Here is a 24,035-nt window from a genome sequence, read left to right as displayed (position 1 = left end):
TTATCCTAGCAGTGAGAGCCTCCATTTTTTTTTTTCCAGTAACGCGGTTTTTATTTAATTATCCAGGACCCCAGAGAATTTTGACTACTAAAACAAAGGGAAAGCAGTGTCCTGCTAGCAAAAAACCTAAATTCTCACAGTGGCATTGTTCTGTTTTTCAATTCTCACTTCCATGCAATTCCTGTTCTTGTCAATTCCTGTGACAGAAACAACCCTGTATTTTGCTTTCTGGTTAGAATTAGTAGCCCTTGGTGGTTTTCTCAATTATCTTGGATATTCTTTTTTTTTTTTTTAATTAATTTATTTCTTTTTATTTGCTTATTTACAGCATAACAGTGTTCATTGTTTTGGCATCACACCCAGTGCTCCATGCAGTACGTGCCCTCCCTATTACCCACCACCTGGTTCCTCAACCTCCCACCCCACCCCACCCCCCTGCCGCCCCTTCATAACCCTCTGGTTGTTTTTCAGAGTCCATGGTCTCTCATGGTTCATCTCCCCTTCCAGTTTCCCTCAACTCCCTCTCCTCTCCATCTCCCCATGTCCTCCATGTTATTTGTTATGCTCCACAAATAAGTGAGACCATATGATACTTGACTCTCTCTGCTTGACTTATTTCGCTCAGCATAATTTCTTCCAGTCCCGTCCATGTTGCTACAAAAGTTGGGTATTCGTCCTTTCTGATGGAGGCATAATACTCCATTGTGTATATGGACCACATCTTCCTTATCCATTCATCCGTTGAAGGGCATCTTGGTTCTTTCCACAGTTTGGCGACCGTAGCCATTGCTGCAATAAACATTGGGGTACAAATGGCCCTTCTTTTCACTACATCTGTATCTTTGGGGTAAATACCCAGCAGTGCAATTGCAGGGTCATAGGGAAGCTCTATTTTGAATTTCTTCAGGAATCTCCACACTGTTCTCCAAAGTGGCTGCACTAACTTGCATTCCCACCAACAGTGTAAGAGGGTTCCCCTTTCTCCACATCCTCTCCAGCACACGTTGTTTCCTGTCTTGCTAATTTTGGCCATTCTAACTGGTGTTAGGTGGTATCTCAATGTTGTTTTAATTTGAATCTCCCTGATGGCTAGTGATGATGAACATTTTTTCATGTGTCTGATAGCCATTTGTATGTCTTCGTTGGAGAAGTGTCTGTTCATATCTTCTGCCCATTTTTTGATATGATTATCTGTTTTGTGTGTGTTGAGTTTGAGAAGTTCTTTGTAGATCCTGGATATCAACCTTTTGTCTGTACTGTCATTTACAAATATCTTCTCCCATTCCGTGGGTTGCCTCTTTGTTTTGTTGACTGTTTCCTTTGCTGTGCAGAAGCTTTTGATCTTGATGAAGTCCCAAAAGTTCATTTTTGCTTTTGTTTCCTTGGCCTTTGGAGACTTATCTTGAAAGAAGTTGCTGTGGCTGATATCGAAGAGGTTACTGCCTATGTTCTCCTCTAGGATTCTGATAGATTCCTGTCTCACGTTGAGGTCTTTTATCCATTTCGAGTTTATCTTTGTGAACGGTGTAAGAGAATGGTCGAGTTTCATTCTTCTACATATCGCTGTCCAGTTTTCCCAGCACCATTTATTGAAGAGACTGTCTTTTTTCCATTGAATATTTTTTCCTGTTTTGTCGAAGATTATTTGACCATAGAGTTGAGGGTCCATATCTGGGCTCTCCACTCTGTTCCACTGGTCTATGTGTCTGTTTTTATGCCAGTACCACGCTGTCTTGGTGATCACAGCTTTGTAGTAAAGCTTGAAATCGGGTAACGTGATGCCGCCAGTTTTGTTTTTGTTTTTCAACATTTCCTTAGCAATTCGGGGTCTCTTCTGACTCCATACAAATTTTAGGATTATTTGCTCCAGCTCTTTGAAAAATATCGGTGGAATTTTGATTGGAATGGCATTAAAAGTATAGATTGCTCTAGGCAGTATAGACATTTTAACAATGTTTATTCTTCCAATCCAAGAGCATGGAACAATCTTCCATCTTTTTGTGTCTTCTTTAATTTCTTTCATGAGTGTTCTGTAGTTCCTCGAGTACAGGTCCTTTACTTCTTTGGTTAGGTTTATGCCCAGGTATCTTATGGTTCTTGGTGCTATAGTAAATGGAATCGATTCTCTAATTTCCCTTTCTGTATTTTCATTGTTAGTGTATAAGAAAGCCACTGATTTCTGTACATTGACTTTGTATCCTGCCACGTTACTGAATTGCTGTATGAGTTCTAGTAGTTTGGGGGTGGAGTCTTTGGGGTTTTCCATATAAAGAATCATGTCATCTGCGAAGAGGGAGAGTTTGACTTCTTCCTTGCCATTTGGATACCTTTTATTTCTCTTTGTTGTCTGATTGCCGTTGCTAGAACTTCTAATACTATGTTGAACAAGAGTGGTGAGAGTGGGCATCCTTGTCGTGTTCCTGATGTCAACGGGAAGGCTGCAAGCTTTTTCCCATTGAGGATGATATTTGCTGTGGGTCTTTCATAGATAGATTTTATGAAGTTCAGGAATGTTCCCTCTATCCCTATACTTTGAAGCGTTTTCATCAGGAACGGATGCTGGATTTTGTAAATGCTTTTTCTGCATCAATTGAGAGGACCATGTGGTTCTTCTCTCTTCTCTTATTGATTTGTTCTATCACACTGATTGATTTGCGAATGTTGAACCAACCTTGCAACCCAGGGATGAATCCCACCTGGTCTTGGTGGATAATCTTTTTAATGTGCTGCTGGATCCTGTTTGCTAGGATCTTGTTGAGAATCTTTGCATCCATATTCATCAGTGATATTGGTCTGAAATTCTCCTTTTTGGTAGGGTCTTTGCCTGGTTTGGGGATCAGGGTCATGCTGGCTTCATAAAAAGAGTCTGGAAGTTTTCCTTCTGCTTCAATTTTTTGGAACAGCTTCAGGAGAATTGGTGTTATTTCTTCTTTGAAAGTTTGGTAGAATTCCCCAGGGAATCCATCAGGTCCTGGGCTCTTGTTTTTTGGGAGGTTTTTGATCACTGCTTCAATCTCATTACTAGATATCCGTCTATTCAGGTTGTCAATTTCTTCCTGGTTCAATTTTGGGAGTTTGTAGCTTTCCAGGAATGCATCCATTTCATCTAGGTTGCTTAGCTTATTGGCATATAACTGTTGGTAATAATTTCTGATGATTGTTTCTATTTCCTTAGTGTTAGTTGTGATCTCTCCCTTTTCATTCATAATTTTATTAATTTGGGCTTTCTCTCTTTTCTTTTGGATTAGTGTGGCCAATGGTTTATCGATCTTATTAATTCTTTCAAAAAACCAGCTTCTAGTTTCATTGATACGTTCTACTGTATATCTCGTTTCTACCTCATTGATCTCTGCTCTAATCTTGATTATTTCCCTTCTTGTGTGTGGAGTTGGTTTGATTTGTTGTTGATTCTCCAGTTCTTTAAGGTGTAGAGACAGCTGGTGTATTCTGGATTTTTCAATGTTTTTGAGGGAGGCTTGGATGGCTATATATTTCCCCCTTAGAACCGCCTTTGCTGTATCCCATAGGTTTTGGACCGAGGTGTCTTCATTCTCATTGGTTTCCATGAATTGTTTAAGTTCATCTTTGATCTCCTGGTTGATCCAAGCATTCTTAAGCAAGGTGGTTTTTAGCTTCCAGGTGTTTGAGTTCCTTCTGAACTTTTCCTTGTGATTGAGCTCCAGTTTCAAAGCATTGTGATCGGAGAATATGCAGGGAATAATGTCAGTCTTTTGGTATCGGTTGAGTCCTGCTTTGTGACCCAGTATGTGGTCTATTCTGGAGAAGGTTCCATGTGCACTTGAGAAGAATGAGTATTCTGTTGTTTTAGGGTGGAATGTTCTGTATATGTCTATGAGGTCCATCTGGTCCAATGTTTCATTCAATGCTCTTATTTCTTTATTAATTTTCTGCTTCGATGATCTGTCTATTTCTGAGAGAGGCGTATTAAGATCTCCTACTATTATTGTATTCATATCAATATGGCTCTTTATCTTGATTAATAGTTTTCTTACATAATTGGGTGCTCCCATATTGGGGGCATAGATATTCACAATTGTTAGATCGTCTTGGCGGATAGTCCCTTTAAGAATTATGTAGTGTCCTTCTGTATCTCTGACTACAGTCTTTAGTTTAAAATCTAATTTATCTGATATGAGAATTGCTACTCCGGCCTTCTTTTGAGGCCCATTGGCATGAAAGATGCTTCTCCATCCCTTCACTTTCAGTCTGGGTGTATCCTTAGGTTCAAAATGGGTCTCTTGTAGACAACATATGGATGGGTCCTGTCGTTTTATCCAATCTGCAACCCTGTGTCGTTTTATGGGCGCATTTAGGCCATTCACATTGAGAGTGATTATTGAGAGATAGGTTTTTATTGACATCGTGTTGCCTTTGAAGTCTTTCTGTCTATAGATTGTTTCTATATTTCTGTTCATTGATATTCTTAGGATTTTTTCTCTTTTATAGGACCCCCCTTAATATTTCCTGCAGTGTCGGCTTGGTGGTTGCATAGTCTTTTAAGCCTTGCGGGTCTTGGAAACTCTTTATCTCTCCATCCATTTTAAATGTCAGTCTTGCTGGATAGAGTATTCTTGGTTGCATGTTCTTCTCATTTAGTACTCTGAATATATTTTGCCAGCCCTCCCTGGCTTTCCAGGTCTCTGTGGAAAGGTCTGACGTTATTCTAATGGGCTTTCCTCTGTATGTAAGGAGCTTCTTTGTCCTAGCTGCTTTTAAGAGGGTCTCTCTTGAAACATAATTCCCCATTTTAACTATAAGGTGCCGTGAGGACTTTCGAGAATCTAAAATCTTGGGAGGAGATCTTTCTGCCTCTAGTACATGAACATTGTTTCCATTCGTGAGATTGGGAAAATTTTCATAGACAACTTCTTCCACTATATCTTCTAGACTTCTTTCTTTTTCTTCCCCTTCAGGGATTCCAATAATTCTGACGTTGGAACGTTTCATGGCATCGTTTATTTCCCTGATTCTGTTTTCGTGGCTTCTGAGCTGTTTGTTCCAGGCTTCTTCCTGATCCTTTCTCTCTATCTGTTTGTCCTCCAGATCACTAATTCTATCTTCTGTCTCAGTTACCCTAGCTTTTAGAGAATTTAGATTGGACTGGAACTCATTGAGAGCATTTTGAACATCATCCTTGGTGGCTTTCAGTTCTGCCCTAACATTGTGAACATCATCCCTGGTGGCTTTCAGTTCTGCCCTAATCAATTCTGTTTGGTCATCCATGGCTTTCTCCAACCTAGCTATTGCCTGGATAATTGTTAGTCTGAATTCCTTTTCTGACATATTGTCTATGTCGATAGCCATTAGTTCTGTTGCAGAAGGCCCATCCTCTGTATTTTTCTTCTGTTGGGTATTCCTCCTCCTAGTCATTTTGGTAAGAGATGACTAAACAGATGCAGCTGGACTTATCGATTGTGGTGCAGTCAATGTGCACCCTGGAACGCTTCTGTGCAATCAGGATTCCCCACCCAAATGAGAGAAAAAAGAAAAGAAAAAGAAATAGAGAAGAAGAAAGAAAAAAAAGGGGGAAAGAAAAAAGGAAGAAAAAAAAAAAAGAGAGAGAGAGATAGGAAAAAAAGGGAAGATATAAGAGAAGGCTCAGCCCAAATGGGCCACAAGGTAAGATTTGTGGAGTATACAAACAAAAACAGACAGACAAAGAGTGATAAAAGTATATGACAAGAGAAAAAAATATGTATATATAAGCAAAAAAAAGGGAAAAACCTCCTCAGAAAGAACCCCAAGTATAAGATTTATATATTGTCAGGACAGACACAAATTCACAGAAACACTGACAGAAGGAAAAATTGGGAGAATGGTTATAGATTCTCAGTGTGGGTGAGGAAGGTTATTTTGATTCTTCCTGAAGGTATCTTGATGTTTTTGTTAAGGGACTCAACTTTCCTAAGTTACAGGGGGATTAGAAACTGGTTTGCCTATAGGGGTAGCATTGATTGGGGAAAGGGGATTACCTTGAAGTTTAACTCTATATGTATAGTAGAAAATAAAAATTAAAAAAAGAATAAACTAGACTAAACTAAGTTAAAATTAAAAAAATAGAAAAACAAAAGAAAAACACGGGTGTATGTATCAAAAATTTCAGGTTAGAAGGTTATTAAAGAATTTGATGTACTGGACATCTCAGTGTGATGGTAAATAGGTTAAAAAATTATCTATATGTATAAAAAAAAAGAACCAGAATATTGGTAAAGAGTTAAAAATAAAAGTTGTATTTATGAAGTAGTGGTGGTTGTTCTCTTGTAGTCTTTTTTTTTTTTTTTCCCTTCCTTCCTGGTTGGTTTTCTGGGGGAGGGGCCTGCCACGTGGGTTTTCAGACAATGATGTTCCCTGAGTTAGGTCCTCCCACTCCCCTCAAGGGGGTGAGCTCTTTTTTTTTCAGGAAACTGTTTTTTTTTTTCAGCCTTTTGTTCTCTGGGGGTTTTTATGTTCTTTCATCTGCTTTCTCTTGCCTTGACAGCTTTTGATGGTTTTTGGAGGTTTAGAGGAGAGCAAACAGCACCCCAACCTCCCTCTCAGAGAGAAGCCTCAGACTGTTTTGCAAAAGCTGCTGGCAGAGTTGGTTCTGGGTCACTGTCCCTGGGGATGCAGGAGCTCCTCGTTGTGCCCAAAACCAGGGCAGCTGTGGCTGTCTAGGCAGCTCCAGACCGCCAGAGAGGTTCCGAGCAGAGATCGCGCACTGAAATTTTCCCGCTGTCCCGGGCTGGGAATGTCTGGTTTTTCCTGCTGCCAGAGCTCCAGGCTAGCGCCTATGAGCACCTATCCCAAGGGAGGGTGTGGGACGCGCGCGTTTCAGGATTGCCGTCAGGCCAGGCTCCCAGCCCCTCACGGGAGACAGACCCCACTCGTTCTCAGGTGCGCTGGCGTTCAGGTGCACTCGCGGCTCAGGGACCGAGACCTGATTTCTCCGCCGCACTCTCTCTGGCTCCGCGCCAGGGGAGGCTGTCCTGGGTCCGGGGACTTAGGTCCCTGACCCTAACCGCCCAGGTTCCCACTATTACCCCCCGCCCCACCGCGATCCTTTGCTGTTTGTTTTTTGAGTGCTTTCAACCAGACTCCAAGTTAATGCTGGTCCCCAGACGCAGAGCACTCTCGTGTTGGGGTGTTACTTTCCAATCGGTCACCTCTGGTGGCTCCCTCCCCCTTTTGTTTATCTTCCGATATCAGTCCGATGCTCCCAGTCTGCTTTACCTGCCACTGGCGTCTTCTGCTCCAGTAGAGATCCAGACGTGTATAATTCTGATCTCAGGCTGATTTCATGGGTGGTCGGAGTTCTTTGGTAGGTAATCAGCTCACTTTAGGGTACAGGTTGAAATGGTGCCTCCTCCTACTTCCCCGCCATCTTGCTCCCCCCTATCTTGGATCGAGAGCCTCCATTTTTGATTGCACCTCATTAATAGCTTTTTTTATTTCAACTTGGTTAGATTTTAGTTCTTTAATTTCTCCAGAAAGGGCTTTTATATCTCCAGAGAGGTTTCTCTAATATCTTCCATGCCTTTTTCGAGCCCGGCTAGAACCTTGAGAATCATCATTCTGAACTCTAGATCTGACATATTTCCAATGTCTGCATTGATTAGGTCCCTAGCCTTCAGTATAGCCTCTTGTTCTTTTTTTTGTGGTGAATTTTTCCGCCTTGTCATTTTGTCCAGGTAAGAGTATATGAAGGATCAAGTAAAATACTAAAAGGGTGGCAAAGACTCCAGGAAAATGCGCTTTAACCAAATCAGAAGAGACCCAAAATTGTGGGGGGGGGGGGGGGGGGGTCTAGAAAGGGGATAAAAAGAGGTTCAGGAAAAAAAAGGAAAAAATTTAAAAAAGAAAACAAATAAAGAAAATATATATGATAAACTAGTTAAAAAAACGTTAAAAAATAAGAGTAAAAGTTATAAAAAATTTAGCAGGAGAAGAAAAAATTGAAAAAAAACATTAACCACAAGACTAAAGAATCATGAGGAGAAAGCCATGAGTTCCGTGCTTTGCTTTCTCCTCCTCTGGAATTCCACTGCTCTTCTTGTTATTGAACCTGCTTTCCTTGGTAGGTGAACTTGGTTCTGGCTGGATTTCTTGTTGATCTTCTGGGGGAGGGGCCTGTTGTAGTGATTCTTAAGTGTCTTTTCCTGAGGAGGAATTTCACCGCCCTTACCAGAGGCCGGGCTAAGTAATCCGCTGGGGTTTGCTTTCGGGAGTTTTTGTTCCCTGAGTGCTTTCTGTAGAGTTCCAGAGGACGGGAATGAAAATGACGGCCTCCCCGTCTCTGGCCTGGAGGAGCCAAGAGCCCGGGGCCCCACTCCTCAGTGCACCCTCAGAGAATAGTGCCAGTCACTCCCGTCTCCCTGGCCTCTGGCTGTGCTCCGAGCTCAGCCAGCCTGCGACCGGTTCAAGGTAACCCCGAGCTGAGAGCTTACTTCTCGGCTCTGTCTCTGTAGCCGGCTCCCCCGTTCTAATACCTGCAAGCTCTGAGACACTCCGACACCCCCCATCCTTCTGTGACCCTGCGGGACCTGGGGCCACGCTGTCCCGGCGTTGTCTTCACCCTGGTTTAGCCTCTGGAGCGATGTCCCTCAGCGTAACAGACCTTTGTAAGTCCTGATTTAGTGCTCCGTTGCTCTGCCGCTTGCCAGGAGCTGGCCCCTCCCCCCGCGGTCTATCTTCCTGTCGCTTTTGATTCACTTCTCCGCCGGTCCTACCTTTCAAAAAGTAGTTGATTTTCTGTTTCTAGAATTGCTGTTCTTCTTCTCTTCGATCTCCTGTTGGATTTGTAGGTGTTTGCAATGTTTAGATAAGCTATCTAGCTGATCTCCTGCTACCTGATGTAGTCTCAGCCTGCTACTTCTCCGCCATCTTAACTCCTCCCCTGGACTCTAATTTTAGATATGTTGCAACTTCTTTGACTATCTTCTACTTTTCTGATCCTTTTTATCTTTTTAAAAATGCCATTTTTATTGGCTACGTTTAGTTTTTTCCCTCAGTGGCTTAAAAAATTTAAATTAAATATTTTCTTCCTTAGTTTCTAGTAATTTAATTGTAATATCTGAGATTATTTTGTATTTTCAATTTATTTCCTGAATTCTTATTTTTATATCTTCCTTGTTTACATCTAAAAATGCTTGTATAATATTAATCCAGGTTATGACATTTTGTTGCAGTTTTTTTTCCTGCTTCATGTTTATTTTTATGTGCGGGAAATGTACTTAAATGTTTGGATTCTCATTTTATATTTTTCATTTAGTAGTTTTCTTTGGATATTGTCTACAAATTTTCTCAATTTGAAATGTTTTATATGTATTTAGATTTCTACTAATAGGAGTATAAAAGTTGGAGTGGCTTACTAGGCTTCTAATTTTTTTTTTTAAGATTTTATTTATTTATTTGACACAAAGAGATAACAAGTAGGCAGAGAGGCAGGCAGAGAGAGAGAGAGAGAGAGATGGGGAAGCAAACTCCCTGCTGAGCAGAGAGCCGATGCAGGGCTGGATCCCAGGACGCTGGGATCATGACCCGAGCCGAAGGCAGAGGCTTTAACCCACTGAGCCACCCAGGTGCCCCTAGGCTTCTAATTTCTTTAGCATCTCCTTTTTAGGTATAGTGAAGTTTGATGTTTATTTAATGGAATTATTTGTTGGGATGGGTTAAGTATGTCTTCTGTTCAGAGAAGGAGAAATGAGAAGTACAGTGTGTGCATGTAAGATTTCTGTGGCACATTAAGAGTAGATGTCCAGCAAGTAGTTAAATCCTGATAAGGAGCTCTGTCTCATTTAGAGAGGGGAAGGAATGGGAGAGTGAACAGAACTGGAAAGGATTATCTTACGTTGTAGGAGGGATACCTATTTCACTGTTAAAAGCAAAAGTGGGGTGGCACTGGGTGGCTCAGTCCCTTAATCATCTGCCTTGGGCTTAGATCAGGATCCCAGAGTCCTGCATGGTGCAGAGCCTGCTTCTCCCTCTGCCTGCCGCTCCCCTTGCTTGTGCTTTCGTGCACATGTTCTCTCTCTCTCTGCCAAATAAATAAAATCTTTGAAGATAGAGAGAAAAGTTAAAAAAAAAAAGTGGGTGGATGAAAATTCAGGTTACTGTGTTGGTTTGGTGACAAGATGGTTGACTTCTGTTTTCTCTAAAGAAGTGAAGTTGTCACCTGTTGAGAGACAGGGGAGAGATAGTTTTTGTTGATTCGGGAACCTCTTATCTAGCTGTGTGGAAAATGTGGCCCAGAGGAGATTAAGGAAATAGAGAAAGATGCGTGGATGTCTCACTGAAGCTGAAAGTTACAGTCTGTGTGACTGTAGTACTGTATTCCCCCTCCTGTGGTTATACTTCAAAGCCCAAGTGTTGGTCCGAGGAAGCTTTCAGTTTGATTTACTGAATATTGAGGTTTGCCTAGGCAAGTGCGGCAGATAGCAGTGAGGTAAAGGGATAAGAATTCCAGTTAGCAGTTAAAATACTGTAAAATGGTGTTTAAACTGGGTATGACGAGAAGTGAACACAGGACAGGACACATGATAGCAAGAGACATAATTTATTGGATACTTACTACAGGCCTGGCTCTTTTCCCAGTACTTTCTATGCATTCTCACATTAAATCTCATAAATCACTGAACTATGAGTAAAAAAAAAAAAAAATTATCCTTTTACAGATGAAGAAACTAAGGAATGGAGAAAATTAATAACTTGTCCAAGATCACATAGACATAGTTTAATAACCAATGAAAATTTCTTTCACCAAATTGTTGAAAAATCAGGTTACACCCAAATAATCTTTCTCAATTATAGAAAATGATGATGAAACCATTGACTCTACTCTTCTTATGACATTTTAAAATATTGAATATTAACTGTATTTTTTACTCATTTTTTTCTAAATAACAATGCTAAACCATAGCAGTAGAAATATAAAAATACTGTATTATTTGAAAGAATGCAGCCTAAAACAAATCATAAGACAAAAGATTGTTAAGACCCCAACTTTTTGGTGGCAGTGGAGAGCTAATTTTATGAATCTTCCCTTCTGTGCTTAGAGATGTGCAAGGCACTTTCACAAAGACTCTTAATTTATTTTGTTAAAAAAAAAAAAGCCATGACATTGGGAGTATCATGTCACTTAAACAGGAAGGTCAGATTATGACAGATGAAGTAATTTATCCAGAAGTGCATTCAGTTACTTGGCAGAGCTAGAATTCCAGTCCTAGTCTGTGTGATTCCGCTCTGCATGATTCCTCCCAAACTTCTTGTCTGTTTATTTGGTAAGCAAGCTTCCCTACATGTTAGATCTTCAGTATATCCTTTGGCATGCTAGAGGTTTGTTTACAAACTGAGAAAATCCATGTAGTAAGATCAAAGTCAATATAAAGTATTTAACAATAAAATAAAGAACCTCCTCAAAATTAAATTATATTTTAATGGTCACCCACCTGACTTTGAGGGTTGCTATGGCTACAAACTAAATTACTCTCCGTTCTTTAATTTCTTGCGGGTAAGTACCAGAGACCATAGCATGAAAGGAAATACACATGCAATGCAAGTTTTACATGTCTGTTTTTGGTTAAATTTCCTTCGTGAAAATAGCTGTTTTTGTGGAATAAATCATCTTTGACATTAGCTGTAGAAACTCGATTTAGAAATAATGTTTAGCATACCATTTTTTCAATTCTTTTATATCAGAAAAGAAATTAATAATAGGATAGCAAAATGATAATTAGAGCCAGGGACATGCTGTGTGCCTTTATCTACCAGCCAAACAAATATATATGCAGCAGGTTCTCCAGACCATGAAAGCAATCAAATGATCAGATTAGGTTCTGATCATAATACTGAATTTCACAGGTTGTGTATTGCATTTAATTATTTTATGGAAAATGACCCAAAAGAAACCATCCTTCATTTCCCTGTGAAACATTATTCAGGCTATCAAGAGGACACTTTGAAGTAGACATGATTTACCATCATTTTTTCATAACCAGTGTGCATAATTTTACAACAGCAAATGCTGTAGCCTTATCTGTCAGTGTTTTTCCCCATTTCCTTTATCCCCTTGAAATTAAACATTTAATAATAAACAACCCATTCCTCCTTCCTTGATATGCTTTAGTGTTTATGAAGAAGGGGACATATAGCTTTATATATAGTTTTACATTCTGCTCAGCACTGCTGTAATGAAATAAAAAAAACAAAACAAAAAAGATATTTCTTGCCTTTAAAAAATGTGCGAGTCAGGAAAACAACTCGTATATAAACAAGATACCCATTGAATAACTTGGCCAACCTAAAACTCGGTGCCAAGTGTGAAGCTAAATATACAGTGTCATTGTAGAGAGGTGTTGGTAAGAGCAGAAAGGATGTGTAAGCATCTGGAGATCTGGGCTAGAGCAGTGGTCCCAAAGGCTACTGTATCAGCACTTTTCAGGAACCCGTTGGAAATGCTAATTCCTGGCATCTTCCCATACCTGTTGGATCAGAAGCTCTGGAGTGGAGCCCACAATTTGCAGTCTAACAAATTCTCCCAAAGATTCTGATGCAGCTAGTATAAGAACCACTGCTGTAGATGATAAAGACTAGATGACATTTTATTCATATAATTATGTATCATTATGTCCATGAAGTGGGAATAAAAATAAATCCTCAAATAATTTGGGGACTTTGTTATTGATAATCCTTGATGATGATTAGTTACGTTTTAAAAAACATCCTGCTAATTAGAAAAAAATAAGATTGGGTCATCAGAGAAGTAAATGGAGAAATTTTTACCAGGCAGAGTAGTTATGTAATCCCGGATTTATTGGGATAAATAAATACTATTTATTTATAGTAAATAATATTTATTATACTATTTGACAGTTGCCCTCCTCCCTTTATATACAGAAGAGCTAAACTGCAGATTTGCTTGCAAGTCACGTATGACAATACCTGGAGGTATGGGAAGGTCAGTGACCTGAGGACTTACAGATATGCCATGGTCCTCAGATCGTCAGAATCAGCTGGACAGCTGTTAAAGCCAAATGCTGGGCTCCACCATCCCGAGAGTCTGATTCATTAGGTCTGCAGGAGGGCCTGAAATTTTGCCCTTTGAAGTTCCCACATGAACTGAAGCTGAGCTGGCTGATGTGGGGGCCGTCCATGAGCACCAATGGCTTGGGTGAATCCTCCTGACTATTAATATGAATGTTAAGTTTAGGTATAGTCATTGCAGTATTTCCCTGTTGTGTTAGGTCCTGACACATCCCTTTAATTTTTCAGACTTTTTGACCTACAGCTTTTAGACTTAGTGAATCCTACATATATCTTTGTTTCTCTTTGGTGTTTTCATAAGCTTTTCTGTAGAACCATTGGGCCAACAGCACCTCCCAATTTGGTTAACTTACAGGAAAACATTGTGCTTTGCTCCCTCTGTTGTCCGCTGTCAACTTGTCAGCTAGTGTTTGTAAATAAAATTAGACCAGATGAACTATTTGGCTTGAGTTGGTATTTCACTGTCCCTTATGAAATGCAAGAGTTCATGAAAGTGGGAGAATCTGTGTTTCCATAATGTGATATGGCTGAATTTTTTTTTTTTCCAAGTGTTGATTATGTTAGCCAGGTTTTATTGGTTCTTCCTTCTCTGATTCCTTTTCTACAATTTTGGGAAGTTCATTGGAATATGAAACTGTGGAAAACAGTGTTGGCATGTGCATCAGTACATGTATTCTGAGACTCTTTCACCCTTAGACTGATTTCAACCCAGGCATTCGAAGTATTTACAAGGAAAATGCTTTTTGCTTTGCTTTTTTGCTCTCACATAGAATGAAGTGTTTTCTCTGGTATGAAACAAAGTGTGGCATCATTGCAGAGAACATGGTTATGATGCAGCACTTTGCTGAATAGAAAACAAAATCATGGCTCCTGATGACTAGAAGGCTTCAAAAAGCCTAAATGTTTGAGGGTGTCTGTGTGTGTATTTTAAGAGGCTTCTTCTCACCCCTGCCCTTTATGACACTGTCTCTGGTAGTTTAACAGCTGTACTGACCTGTGAATATTACACGTTTTAGGAATAAATTCCGCTAATATTTATTGTAAAGTAGTATCAGATACTATTATATACACTGGCAATTTGGGAAAAGTTTTGAGGACGTGAAAGGGTGGATACAAAATAAGATGCTTAAATCATTTAAGCATAGGATTTTGAAGGCATATAACTAAAAACTATGCTAGTTATTATAGTCATCTAAAAATAAACATTTTAGGTATTAATTTTAACTAGGTGGATACTAAGTTAAAGTTTCAAATAATTTCAAGTAATAACTCATAAGTAACTCCAGTTTTTTTTTTTTTAAAGATTTCGCCTATTTATTTGACAGAGATCACAAGTAGGCAGAGAGACAGGCAGAGAGAGAGAGAGGAGGAAGCAGGCTCCATGATGAGCAGAGAGCCCGATGTGGGGCTTGATCCCAGGACCCTGGGATCATGACCTGAGCTGAAGGCAGAGGCTTTAACCCACTGAGCCACCCAGGTGCCCCAAGTAACTCCATTTTTTTTTTTTAAAGATTTTATTTATTTATTTGACAGAGAGAGAGATCACAAGTAGGCAGAGAGGCAGGCAGAGAGAGAGGAGGAAGCAGGCTCCCCGCAGAGCAGAGAGCCCGATGCGGGGCTCGATCCCAGGACCCTGAGATCACGACCCGAGCCGAAGGCAGCGGCTTAACCCACTGAGCCACCCAGGCACCCCAAGTAACTCCATTTTTAATGAAAGCTTTACTTTGGTTTTAAAACGTAACTGTTGGGGGGCAAGGTCAAATTAGAATGATCAGTTCAAATAGATCCAGAAGAATGATCCAATCCAGTGGCTCCATTCCAACAGAATGATCAACTTTAGAGTAAAAAGTTAAATAAAAATAAATATGAAAGGATTGATATAAACCTTGGTTACATTTACCTTGGCAATAAATGTAATGTCCTACTCTCAAGAGTGTACAGTATCAGAGTTATTTTATAAATTAACTCAATTATCTGCTGCCATAATAGATTAAATATTTATATAATCACTTCATGAGTTTCATAATAAGTTATTGATGTCAGAAAGGGTTAAAATCAGTAATATAGAAGGAATTTTTAAATTTCATATGTATTTTATATAATCTGTTTTTTTTTAATTTCTTATTGAGTATTAGAAGGCTTTCACATTCTAGGTACTAATTTGCCAACCCTTTGTTATTACATGCAAGTTTATTATTCCACTCTGTAGTCTGTCTTTAGACTTTTGAAATATCTTTTGATAAGCCATTATGTTTTTAGTGTAGTCAGATAATCAAAATTTATTGTTTGTTTTATTACATTTTACTTTAAAAATTCTTCTCTGCCCCCAACTCATAAATATAATTTCTTCTGTTTCCTTCAAAAGTATTTAAAATTCTACTTTTCATACCTTGGTATTATTTCCTCTGTGTGTGCATGTGTGTGATTATTCAGTTTTAATTTTTTAAAGGATATTTAATAGTCCAAGTACCATTTGTTGCAGTTTTCATTCCTTTCCAGATATTGAACTTATTGAAGGCAGTTTTGGACTCCCTTTTCTGTTCCAGTGATCTTTTAATCTCTCCCTGGGTTGGTAGTATATACTCTTAACTCCCATAGCTGGATGTGTGTTCAGGAACAAATTCATTTCTCCCCTTTTGGTCTTCTCCTAAATTGTCTTGGCCATTTGGTAATTTGTTCTTCTACTTAAATCCTATAATAATTTTGCCACATTACAACAAATATTTTCTTGGGATTTCTTTTGAAATTGCATTAAATTTTGATTAATTTAGAGACATCTAACATCTTTATGCTATGAAGACTTTATAGCTTCATAACTATGAATGAGTTTTTCTGCCCATAAATAGGATATATATCTCCTTTTATTTAGGCCTTTTACCTAACTTGTTAATAGAATCCATAATTATACCTAAAAAATCCTGTACACTTATTAGAATTTTTCTTAGATATTAAGTAAATGATAAAATAGCAAACAAAATTTTGAATATTTACTTTTTATTGAAATATGGTTGATATAGAGTGTTACATTTTTTTGTTAGAATGCTGTAGAAAATCTCAGGCATACAACATAGTGATTCAACAATTCTATATGTTATGCTGAACTCATAAGTATGGTTACTCTCTGTGGCCATATAACATTATTAATAATAATAATTATTACATTATTTTTAATAATAATTATTACATTATTAATATAACATTATTAATAATAATCTAGAAGTAATGTTTATGTTTGTATCTAAGGTACTTTAATACTCAGTGTTACATATCACTATTTTATAAACATGCCTGAAAATGTAATTTTCCTTTTTTTTTTTTTTTTTATCATCAAAAGGGAGAAGCAGGACCTCCAGGTGCTCCAGGGCAGGATGGATCCCGGGGAGAGCCTGTGAGTACCTTCTGAATTCAGCTCTAAATACTGAAGTTCTTTTCCTCTCCTAAAATCCTCTATTTTTTTTTTTTTTTTAAATACACCGTCAGGTACCCTGTTGTTCAGTGACTTCCAGACTCACATGCTATAGCAGCTCTTTGCGGAACATTATAAGATATTGATATATTTAATCCTTTTTTACAAAACAGGGAGAATGTCACTAGCAGATAAGTCACATGCAGTATGAATTACAATCATGAGTACTCGTGCCCGCACAAACAAATGGCGAATACAAACAGCTTAGTCTGTTGCTGAACCTTCAGCCAGCATCACTTGGCCACTGGCTGGTTCTGTGATATGCTCCCTGGGGTCATGTGTTCATTATAACTTGGGGTAAGGAAACATGATTGAGAAAGTGCTGGATCTGAATCCTGGATCTATGTTTTCAGTGAGTGTGCCAGATGACTCAACTTCACTTACCGTTTTCCCCACCTTTTATTCCTACAACTCGTGGCCAACATTGCCAAGATAGAAATACCTGCTGGTCTCATTTTATTCATCAAAGGAACTTATAGGGAATTTAAATTTAGGGGAATTTGCAGCTTGTTTTGGGGATGAGTAGGTTAAGAAGTTTGAAAATAGCCAAGATATATTGCATTTTTTCATAGAGCATTCAGATGAGCACTCAGAATCCAAATATTGGACAAAAGAGAGCAGAATCACAGAAGCTTCTTACGTGGGGTGAATGAGTGGATTGACCTACTCATAGAATCATTCAATCAAATATTTATTGAGTTGTCATCTTGTGTTTTATAATGCACTGGGACAAGTTCTCTACATAGCTATTGCCTTCTTGGAGCTTATAATCTAGTTTGGAAGACCGCACAAAAATGACGCAAATAATTACCAACCCAAGGCAGTTTATAGTAAGTGCCAAATGGGGGATTTAACATGAAATCAGGAGGCCAGGGTTTAAAGGTAATTTTCTGCCACATTTCAGCTCTGCAAACTGCGGTAAATCAGTTCGCATCTCTGAAAACCTTTCTCCTTATCTGTGAAGTGTACATACTTAACAGTACCCACTTCGCTGTGTTGTTGTGAGGCTGTCTTAGGAAACATATGGGAAAAAAGCTATGAAAACGTTGCACAAATGCATGGAGTTCTCCTAAACACAGAAAGAATATAGAAAGGGAACCTTGTATCGTGGGGTGATTGAGAAATTTTTACCAAGGATCTGGGGCTTGATTTGATCATAAAGGGATGATGGAGAAAGAAGGGAAGACCAGAGGGAGAAGGAACATGAGTGAAGACACACAGGTAGGATGGTTAAGTGTGTGCTTAAGAAATAATGAAATGATCTACATGCAGTCCTGGGGCAGCAGTGATAGGAAGTGAAGTTGGGAAGGAGGGATAGGATTGTGACACAGCAATCCTCGACTGAATTCGGGGAGGAAACTCTCTTCACTTGGCATGGAAGCGATGTGGGAAGAAAAAGAGCTAACATGATGCAAAAGAGTGCTTTAGAGGCGGTTATGAGCTACTGGTATATTCAGGATAGACTGAAAGGAGAAGAGACTGGAATCAGGACACTAACCAGCTGGCTATTTGATAAGGCCTCAACGAGCATGTGAATTGGACTGGAGTGTGAGCTCCATATATCTGACTCATAATTTTTATGATTAAGGAAGAATTCTGAGACCTGGTAACTGGATATGAGACCGGGTGTGTTTGTTTATGTTCTTATTTTGAGAGACTATAATGTGTGTGCACATAAGCACATGGGCATGCAGGTACCTGAGCGTGGGGGGCGGGCAGGGGAGAGAAGACAGCTGAGAGAACAAGAAACATGAAAAGAGAAGAGGGAAATAGGGGACAGCTGAAATGAAAACCAGGTTATAATTTGAGTTGGTTATATTCTAAGTCTTGGTGAGTCAGTTATTTGGAATTTGTGACTCCTTTTCCCACAGAAACAATGTTAGAAAAGGCCAACTGACCAGCAAGTCTACATGAACCATAATGTGACAGGAGCAGCATATATTTACTTGAAAAATAATACTATTGCAATCCTGTTAATGAAACCAAATAGAATAAGTAGGGAATTAGGAGTGCTCGAGGGGCCGTGTTCCTCTCCTAAGGCTGCTGTTCCTCAAGGCAGCCAGAAGCAGAGGCTGATTTGTGTTTTCTTCTACCCTGCCTACCCCCACTTTACTCAAGATTGATCTCTGTCTAGAACTTTCTCACTAGTATAAATTTCCATCTCAGGACCTCCTGATTTCAGACTTTACTCTCTCTGCTCCCTGCCAACATTCACCACATTCCCAGAATGCATAAGGCATTGAGTTTAGTGAGAGGGACAGGATGTGGAGGCTTATTCCCTCACAGTGGAGAGAGACAGGGAAAGGATAAAGAAGCAAAAGCTAAATCACAGAGTTCTAAAAAAGGCAAGCAAGGTTCTGGGGCACCAAATTGTAGTGGGATAGTGTGGGTATTTAGAATATAATCTCTTCTAAACCAGTCAGGTAGAAAACTGGGAGTTACCAAGAGAAACTCTTCAGACTCTTTCCTACTCCATCCCACCAGATCAAGGAAGGCAAGAATGGTCCCTTGCCCTTTCTGTCCCTCTGTCTCTCTTTCCTGCCAGCCGTTGGAGAGGAGGCCAAGTTTCCTATGTCAGAAGACATACTCTCTTAGAAAAGCAGTTAATAGATTGAGCATCTAAAATTGGCCCACATTATCCGGATAGAATTCTTATGGTCTGTATTCTTTTATAGTCAAGAATGGAATTGTGAATTATTTCCTTCTTTTGGCCATGAATGAAAACTTGGTTATTAAAAGTAACATCCTGTGAGGATTGGTCTTTACCATGTGTAGATAAAGCTTTGGAAACAGGAAAAAAAATGAAAGTTTTTGTATTTGGTGATGCAAAGAAATGAATACTCTTCCATTACATGTGGATACTGCGTGTAAGTATTTAGAATGAATGATTTGGCCCCACTAAAAAGGACATGTTCACTTTGTTTGTTCCATAATGTGGCATCCAAGAAAATTAATGGAGCTTAAGTTGGAAGGACAGACGCTCTTAGAAAAATGCTTTAAAGCTAATTAAACACAGCTTATAGCAGCTGGTTGATGACTCATCCCTGTAAGCAGATTGGTAAATATGAACACTAATGCCTGGAACGCAAATTGAAGACAAAGACTGTATTTCTTTGAGAAAGGATTATATTGTCTAAAGTATGATTATGTTCTAATGGCTACACTTCGAATTTTAGTATTGGTCATTCCTAGTAGGAATTTAGCCCCAAAGGTGATTTATTTTCGAAGTGGCAAATTATATATCACTAAGTTCCATCCAGGTGACTGTAAACTCCTTTCTAACATGTGCTGGACTTACAATGATTGGTTTCAAGCCTGAAATGCTCTGTTGAAGGATTATATAATCTTGTCACTAACTCAGCAAACATTTACAGAGTGTCCACATTCTGCCAGACATGATCCCACTCCAGGAGAATGTGGAGATTAATTTGTCACGGCCGTACCCTCAAGCAGTCACACGAGCCAGGAGATGACAGCATAGTAGAAATGTTAGGTAGGCACAGGGGGTCTTGGAGAAGATGTGTATAACACTAAATGCACTCAGGACCATCACTGAGCCCGATTCATTCTTCTTTTCTTTTCAGTAATAGCCTTATTGAGCTACAGTACACTGTATGGTTCACTTGTTTAAAGTGTATAGAGATACTTTCCTAAACAAGGTACTCTCTTGGCCAGATTCTGGTAGATAAATCGGAGTTGGCTAGTTGTCTGGCCTGTCAAGGCAGAAACCTGGAGTATGTTCCCAAATGTAGAAGTAAAAACAAAATCATGATATTTTGAGTTCAGGCTGCTTAAGAGACACGGAAGGAATGAGGTAGAAATATGCGATGAAGTTGTGGGTGTAGATAGCAGCCGGTCTGTGCCGCTCGAACTTAAATCCAAGAATAGTGGGACCTTTTCAAAGGTTGCAAGTAGATGAGTGAGTTGATCAGATTCAGAAAGTTGGAGAAAGATCACTCTGACAGCAGAATAGAGAATGGATAAAGGTGAGCCAAGGTAGAGGACAGAGCCTGGCAGCCTTCTAGCTGAGCTCTGTCCACTGCAGTTACAACCAGGACAGGACCGATGGGAGAGGGGGCAGGGCGAGTGCGACTGATCGGAAATGAACTGAAGCAGGACCAGCAAAGCTTGAGGATTGTTTGGATGTGGCACTTAGGATGAAAAAGTTTGATTTTCGAAGTCCTACTGCATGGACGATGACACAGAAGACCAGGCAATAAACAGGAAAGAGAGCAAGAAGCATTAGTTTGGCCTGGGGAGGTGATCCTAAGGTATTTTCAAATGGAACCTATCTAGATAATAACAGAGGCATTTAAGTAGGTGGCCTATGCTTTGGGTAATGAGCAAAGGATAGACACGACTAATGAAATTCTAATAAATAGTGGGTCAGATTCAAGGACATTTTAGAATTTTGCGAATACTGTGGGTAGTAGGTTGAAAAATACCACCTCCCCCATACCAGATCATCAGACCCTAATGCCTGCAACCTGTAAATGTTATCTCATATGATAAAGGGTCTTTGCAGATGTGATTACGATATTGTGATGAAGAAATTATTCTGGGTTATCTGAGGAGAGGGCGCTGATCCCAGTTGAAAGGCCCTAAGAGCCGAACTGAAGTTTCTCAGAAGCATCCCTGAGAACATGGTGTCTGATATTGGAGCAACACGGCCCCAAGTCAAGGAATGCTGGCAGCTCCGAGATGGGAGACAGGGAATGGATTCTCCCCTAGAGCTTCTGCGGGGAGTGCAGTGCTATCAAGACCCAGACTTCAGACTTCTAGCCTCCAGAACCCTGAGAAAATAAAATGACATTGTTTTAAACAACCAGGTTTGTGGTGATTTTTTTTTCTTTACAGCCGTCACAGGAAACTAGTACACTGAGGCTTTAATCTAGTGATATTTTATTTAACAATGTAAAAAGGCCATGTAAAAAGGCCTTGGAAAAAAATTTTATTTAGCATGTAAAAGGGCCATGGAAGCACATACTGATAACCTCACCAACACTAGGCAGCACCTGTATTGATTAAAAACATTTGGGATTAAAGCAAGTCAGCACGTTTAAATGACAATTTGGTTAAAAGCAAGGCTCTTCAGCCATCCCTGTTTTCTAATTCATAAATTTTGTTAACCTCTCCTGTGTTTTTATTTTTTTTTTATTTATTTTTTTTTAATATTTTATTTATTTGACAGAGAGAAATCACAACTAGGCAGAGAGGCAGGCAGAGAGAGAGGAGAAAGCAGGCTCCCCGCGGAGCAGAGAGCCCGATGCGGGGCTTGATCCCAGAACCCTGGGATCATGACCTGAGCCGAAGGCAGAGGTTTTAACCCACTGAGCCACCCAGGTGCCCCTCTCCTGTGTTTTTAAAAACTTACTTCATCCACTTCTTATTTTTCTGCATTTTCGCATCATTCCATTTAGTAACTCTTAGCCCATATGTCTTCTCTGTAGTCTTTATTGTCTTGCAAAGTTGGAACAGATTTAATGTCTGATACTAATTATGTATATAAACTGTATAAAATGTATACATACCTAAGCATAGTTTAAAATGAGATACTTTATAAATGTGTATGTATAATAAATAATCTACATGGTAAACATATGGTTTAATCCTGTTTTGGATCACTTTGCTTATTTTTTCTCCAGGGTGGTTTTTGATATCTGTTATGTTCCATTTTTGCTTATCAGTACTTTATTTTCTCCCCTAAAATTCTCCCCATTGTTTTGTAATCCATTATAAAACAAACAAACAAAGGGGTGGATTTGGAGTGTTTTACAGTGTTTTTTTTTTTTAAATATCTTAAGCTTGTCAGACTACATTTTCGGTTTTGTACCAAGGAATAAAGAACAATCTGATTGCTTCAAGGAATCTTCAGTTGTTGGAAGTGTGTTTTCTGAACTTCTCACCAATAACTTTGCTTTTATCTTGGGCAGCTGAGGCAGGTGGGGTGACAGGGCAGCCGCACAGCAGAATTCACCAGCAGTTTTAAAACGAAAACTGGAACATTCATATTTGACCCAATGAGTTTGTAGATCAAATTATGTTGACCCGCTACTTTGCCATAACCAGTTGTTGCTGGCCAAACTATCCGCAGTATCCATGTTTCCACTGCTTCTTTGTCAAGCTGTTCTTGTCCTGGTGCTCAATCCTGATGACCTGCTGTATCTAGTGTTACACTTTTGCTCAGTCTGAGTCATTTGCTTGCTAGTTCTCTCCTTATTGACCAGCTCCAGGTGGCTCAGGGCAAAAATGGGTAGTCAGTGCCTGGATTCCACTACTGGAGCCAAGATTCCTGGAGCTCCATGAGGATGAGAGAAAGGATGATATATTTCCTGGACCTACGGAGGTGAGCGTCTGTTTCTTAAATAAGAGAAAATGTCTGTTGTATCATTTTTGTAGGGGTGAAGATGTGGGGGTCACTGTACTATATTTGAGGACATTGGCTCATAGAGGTTTTAGTTTCCTTTCCTCATGTCTTTCGAATTCTTGCTAAACCACATGTCGTGCTTGTGTCTGTGGTGTCATGTTAGCTGGTGAACTGGTCCAAGTCATCATGTTCTTAAGAGACAAGTAGGTCTTTTGTTTCAACTTCTCTCTGGGCTGATTGTTTGACATGTCATTTTTATGCTTATAAAGCCAAAGACATCCATAAAATTCTCGGGAAAATTTCATGTTCAAAGGCTATGGTGGTTTCCCATGAAGTATAATTCACTTCATTATCTTCATAATGTGGTGAGATCTTTATTTGCCTACTTGATTATATTTTTTATTTATATCAAGAATAAATGTTAAAAGGGGAAAAAAATCTGAATTCCATTAATTTTCCTATTTGATTTGCAACTGAACGGCAAGATTTTTGTACAGGTCTTCTGTACAGTTTGTAACATTTTTTTCCCCACTCCTCTTTTAGGCAGAAGAGTGGCACATCCTTGGTATGTGTTGAGTGAAACAACCTTAACCTGATGTCTCCTAAGAATTTCCCATGGCATTTCTCAGTGTGAAAGCAACTCACATCAAACAACTTAGAATGTCTGAAACACTTGTATTTATTATTTAAATTCCAGGGTTATGTTTTAAAACCTGATTGAGAGTAATCCTTAGAATACATTTTGAAATAGGTTTTATCTAAATTAAATCATATACACATCTGATTTGTCTGCAGGAGTGACTGAATTTGTAAGCAATATGTGCAACACTTTGGTTTCCCCAAATAGGGCTTTTGGCTTTATAATGACTATGAAACTATTGTATCTTTTTCTTTACACATGAAAAGCAAATGTTGGCCCATTATCTGTATAAGTTAGTTAATAAAATCCCACCAGATTTAACAAAGCATCTGTTTAATTCTTTCCTTACAAATGATTTCACTGGCATAGTAAACAAGACCACCATCAAACACCTTTATCACATTGTAGATTTTAAATTTGGAGACTCTGTGTCTATGGTACTGATCATTTTTCTTATTGTTCTGAAGAAATCTCTTAAATATGTTCATTGTAAAGTTATTGATAAGCATCAAAATGTACTTATT

At 39.2% G+C, this 24,035-nt stretch overlaps 1 protein-coding gene across 1 annotated transcript in view; it reads left to right on the top strand.

Moving 5' to 3' along the window:
- COL21A1 (collagen type XXI alpha 1 chain) overlaps window positions 1-24,035 on the top strand; it is a 197,871-nt gene that overhangs the window by 140,733 nt on the left and 33,103 nt on the right. The window contains exon 17 of the mRNA XM_046006810.1: window positions 16,373-16,426. Coding sequence (XP_045862766.1) covers window positions 16,373-16,426 — 54 coding nt within the window. The remainder of the gene's footprint in view (window positions 1-16,372; window positions 16,427-24,035) is intronic.

The sequence above is a fragment of the Meles meles genome, chromosome 5 (assembly GCF_922984935.1).
Source record: "Meles meles chromosome 5, mMelMel3.1 paternal haplotype, whole genome shotgun sequence".
NCBI classification, from domain to species: Eukaryota; Metazoa; Chordata; class Mammalia; order Carnivora; family Mustelidae; genus Meles; species Meles meles.
Note: the sequence above shows the minus strand (reverse complement) of the source record. Positions and strands in the feature narration are given on the sequence as shown.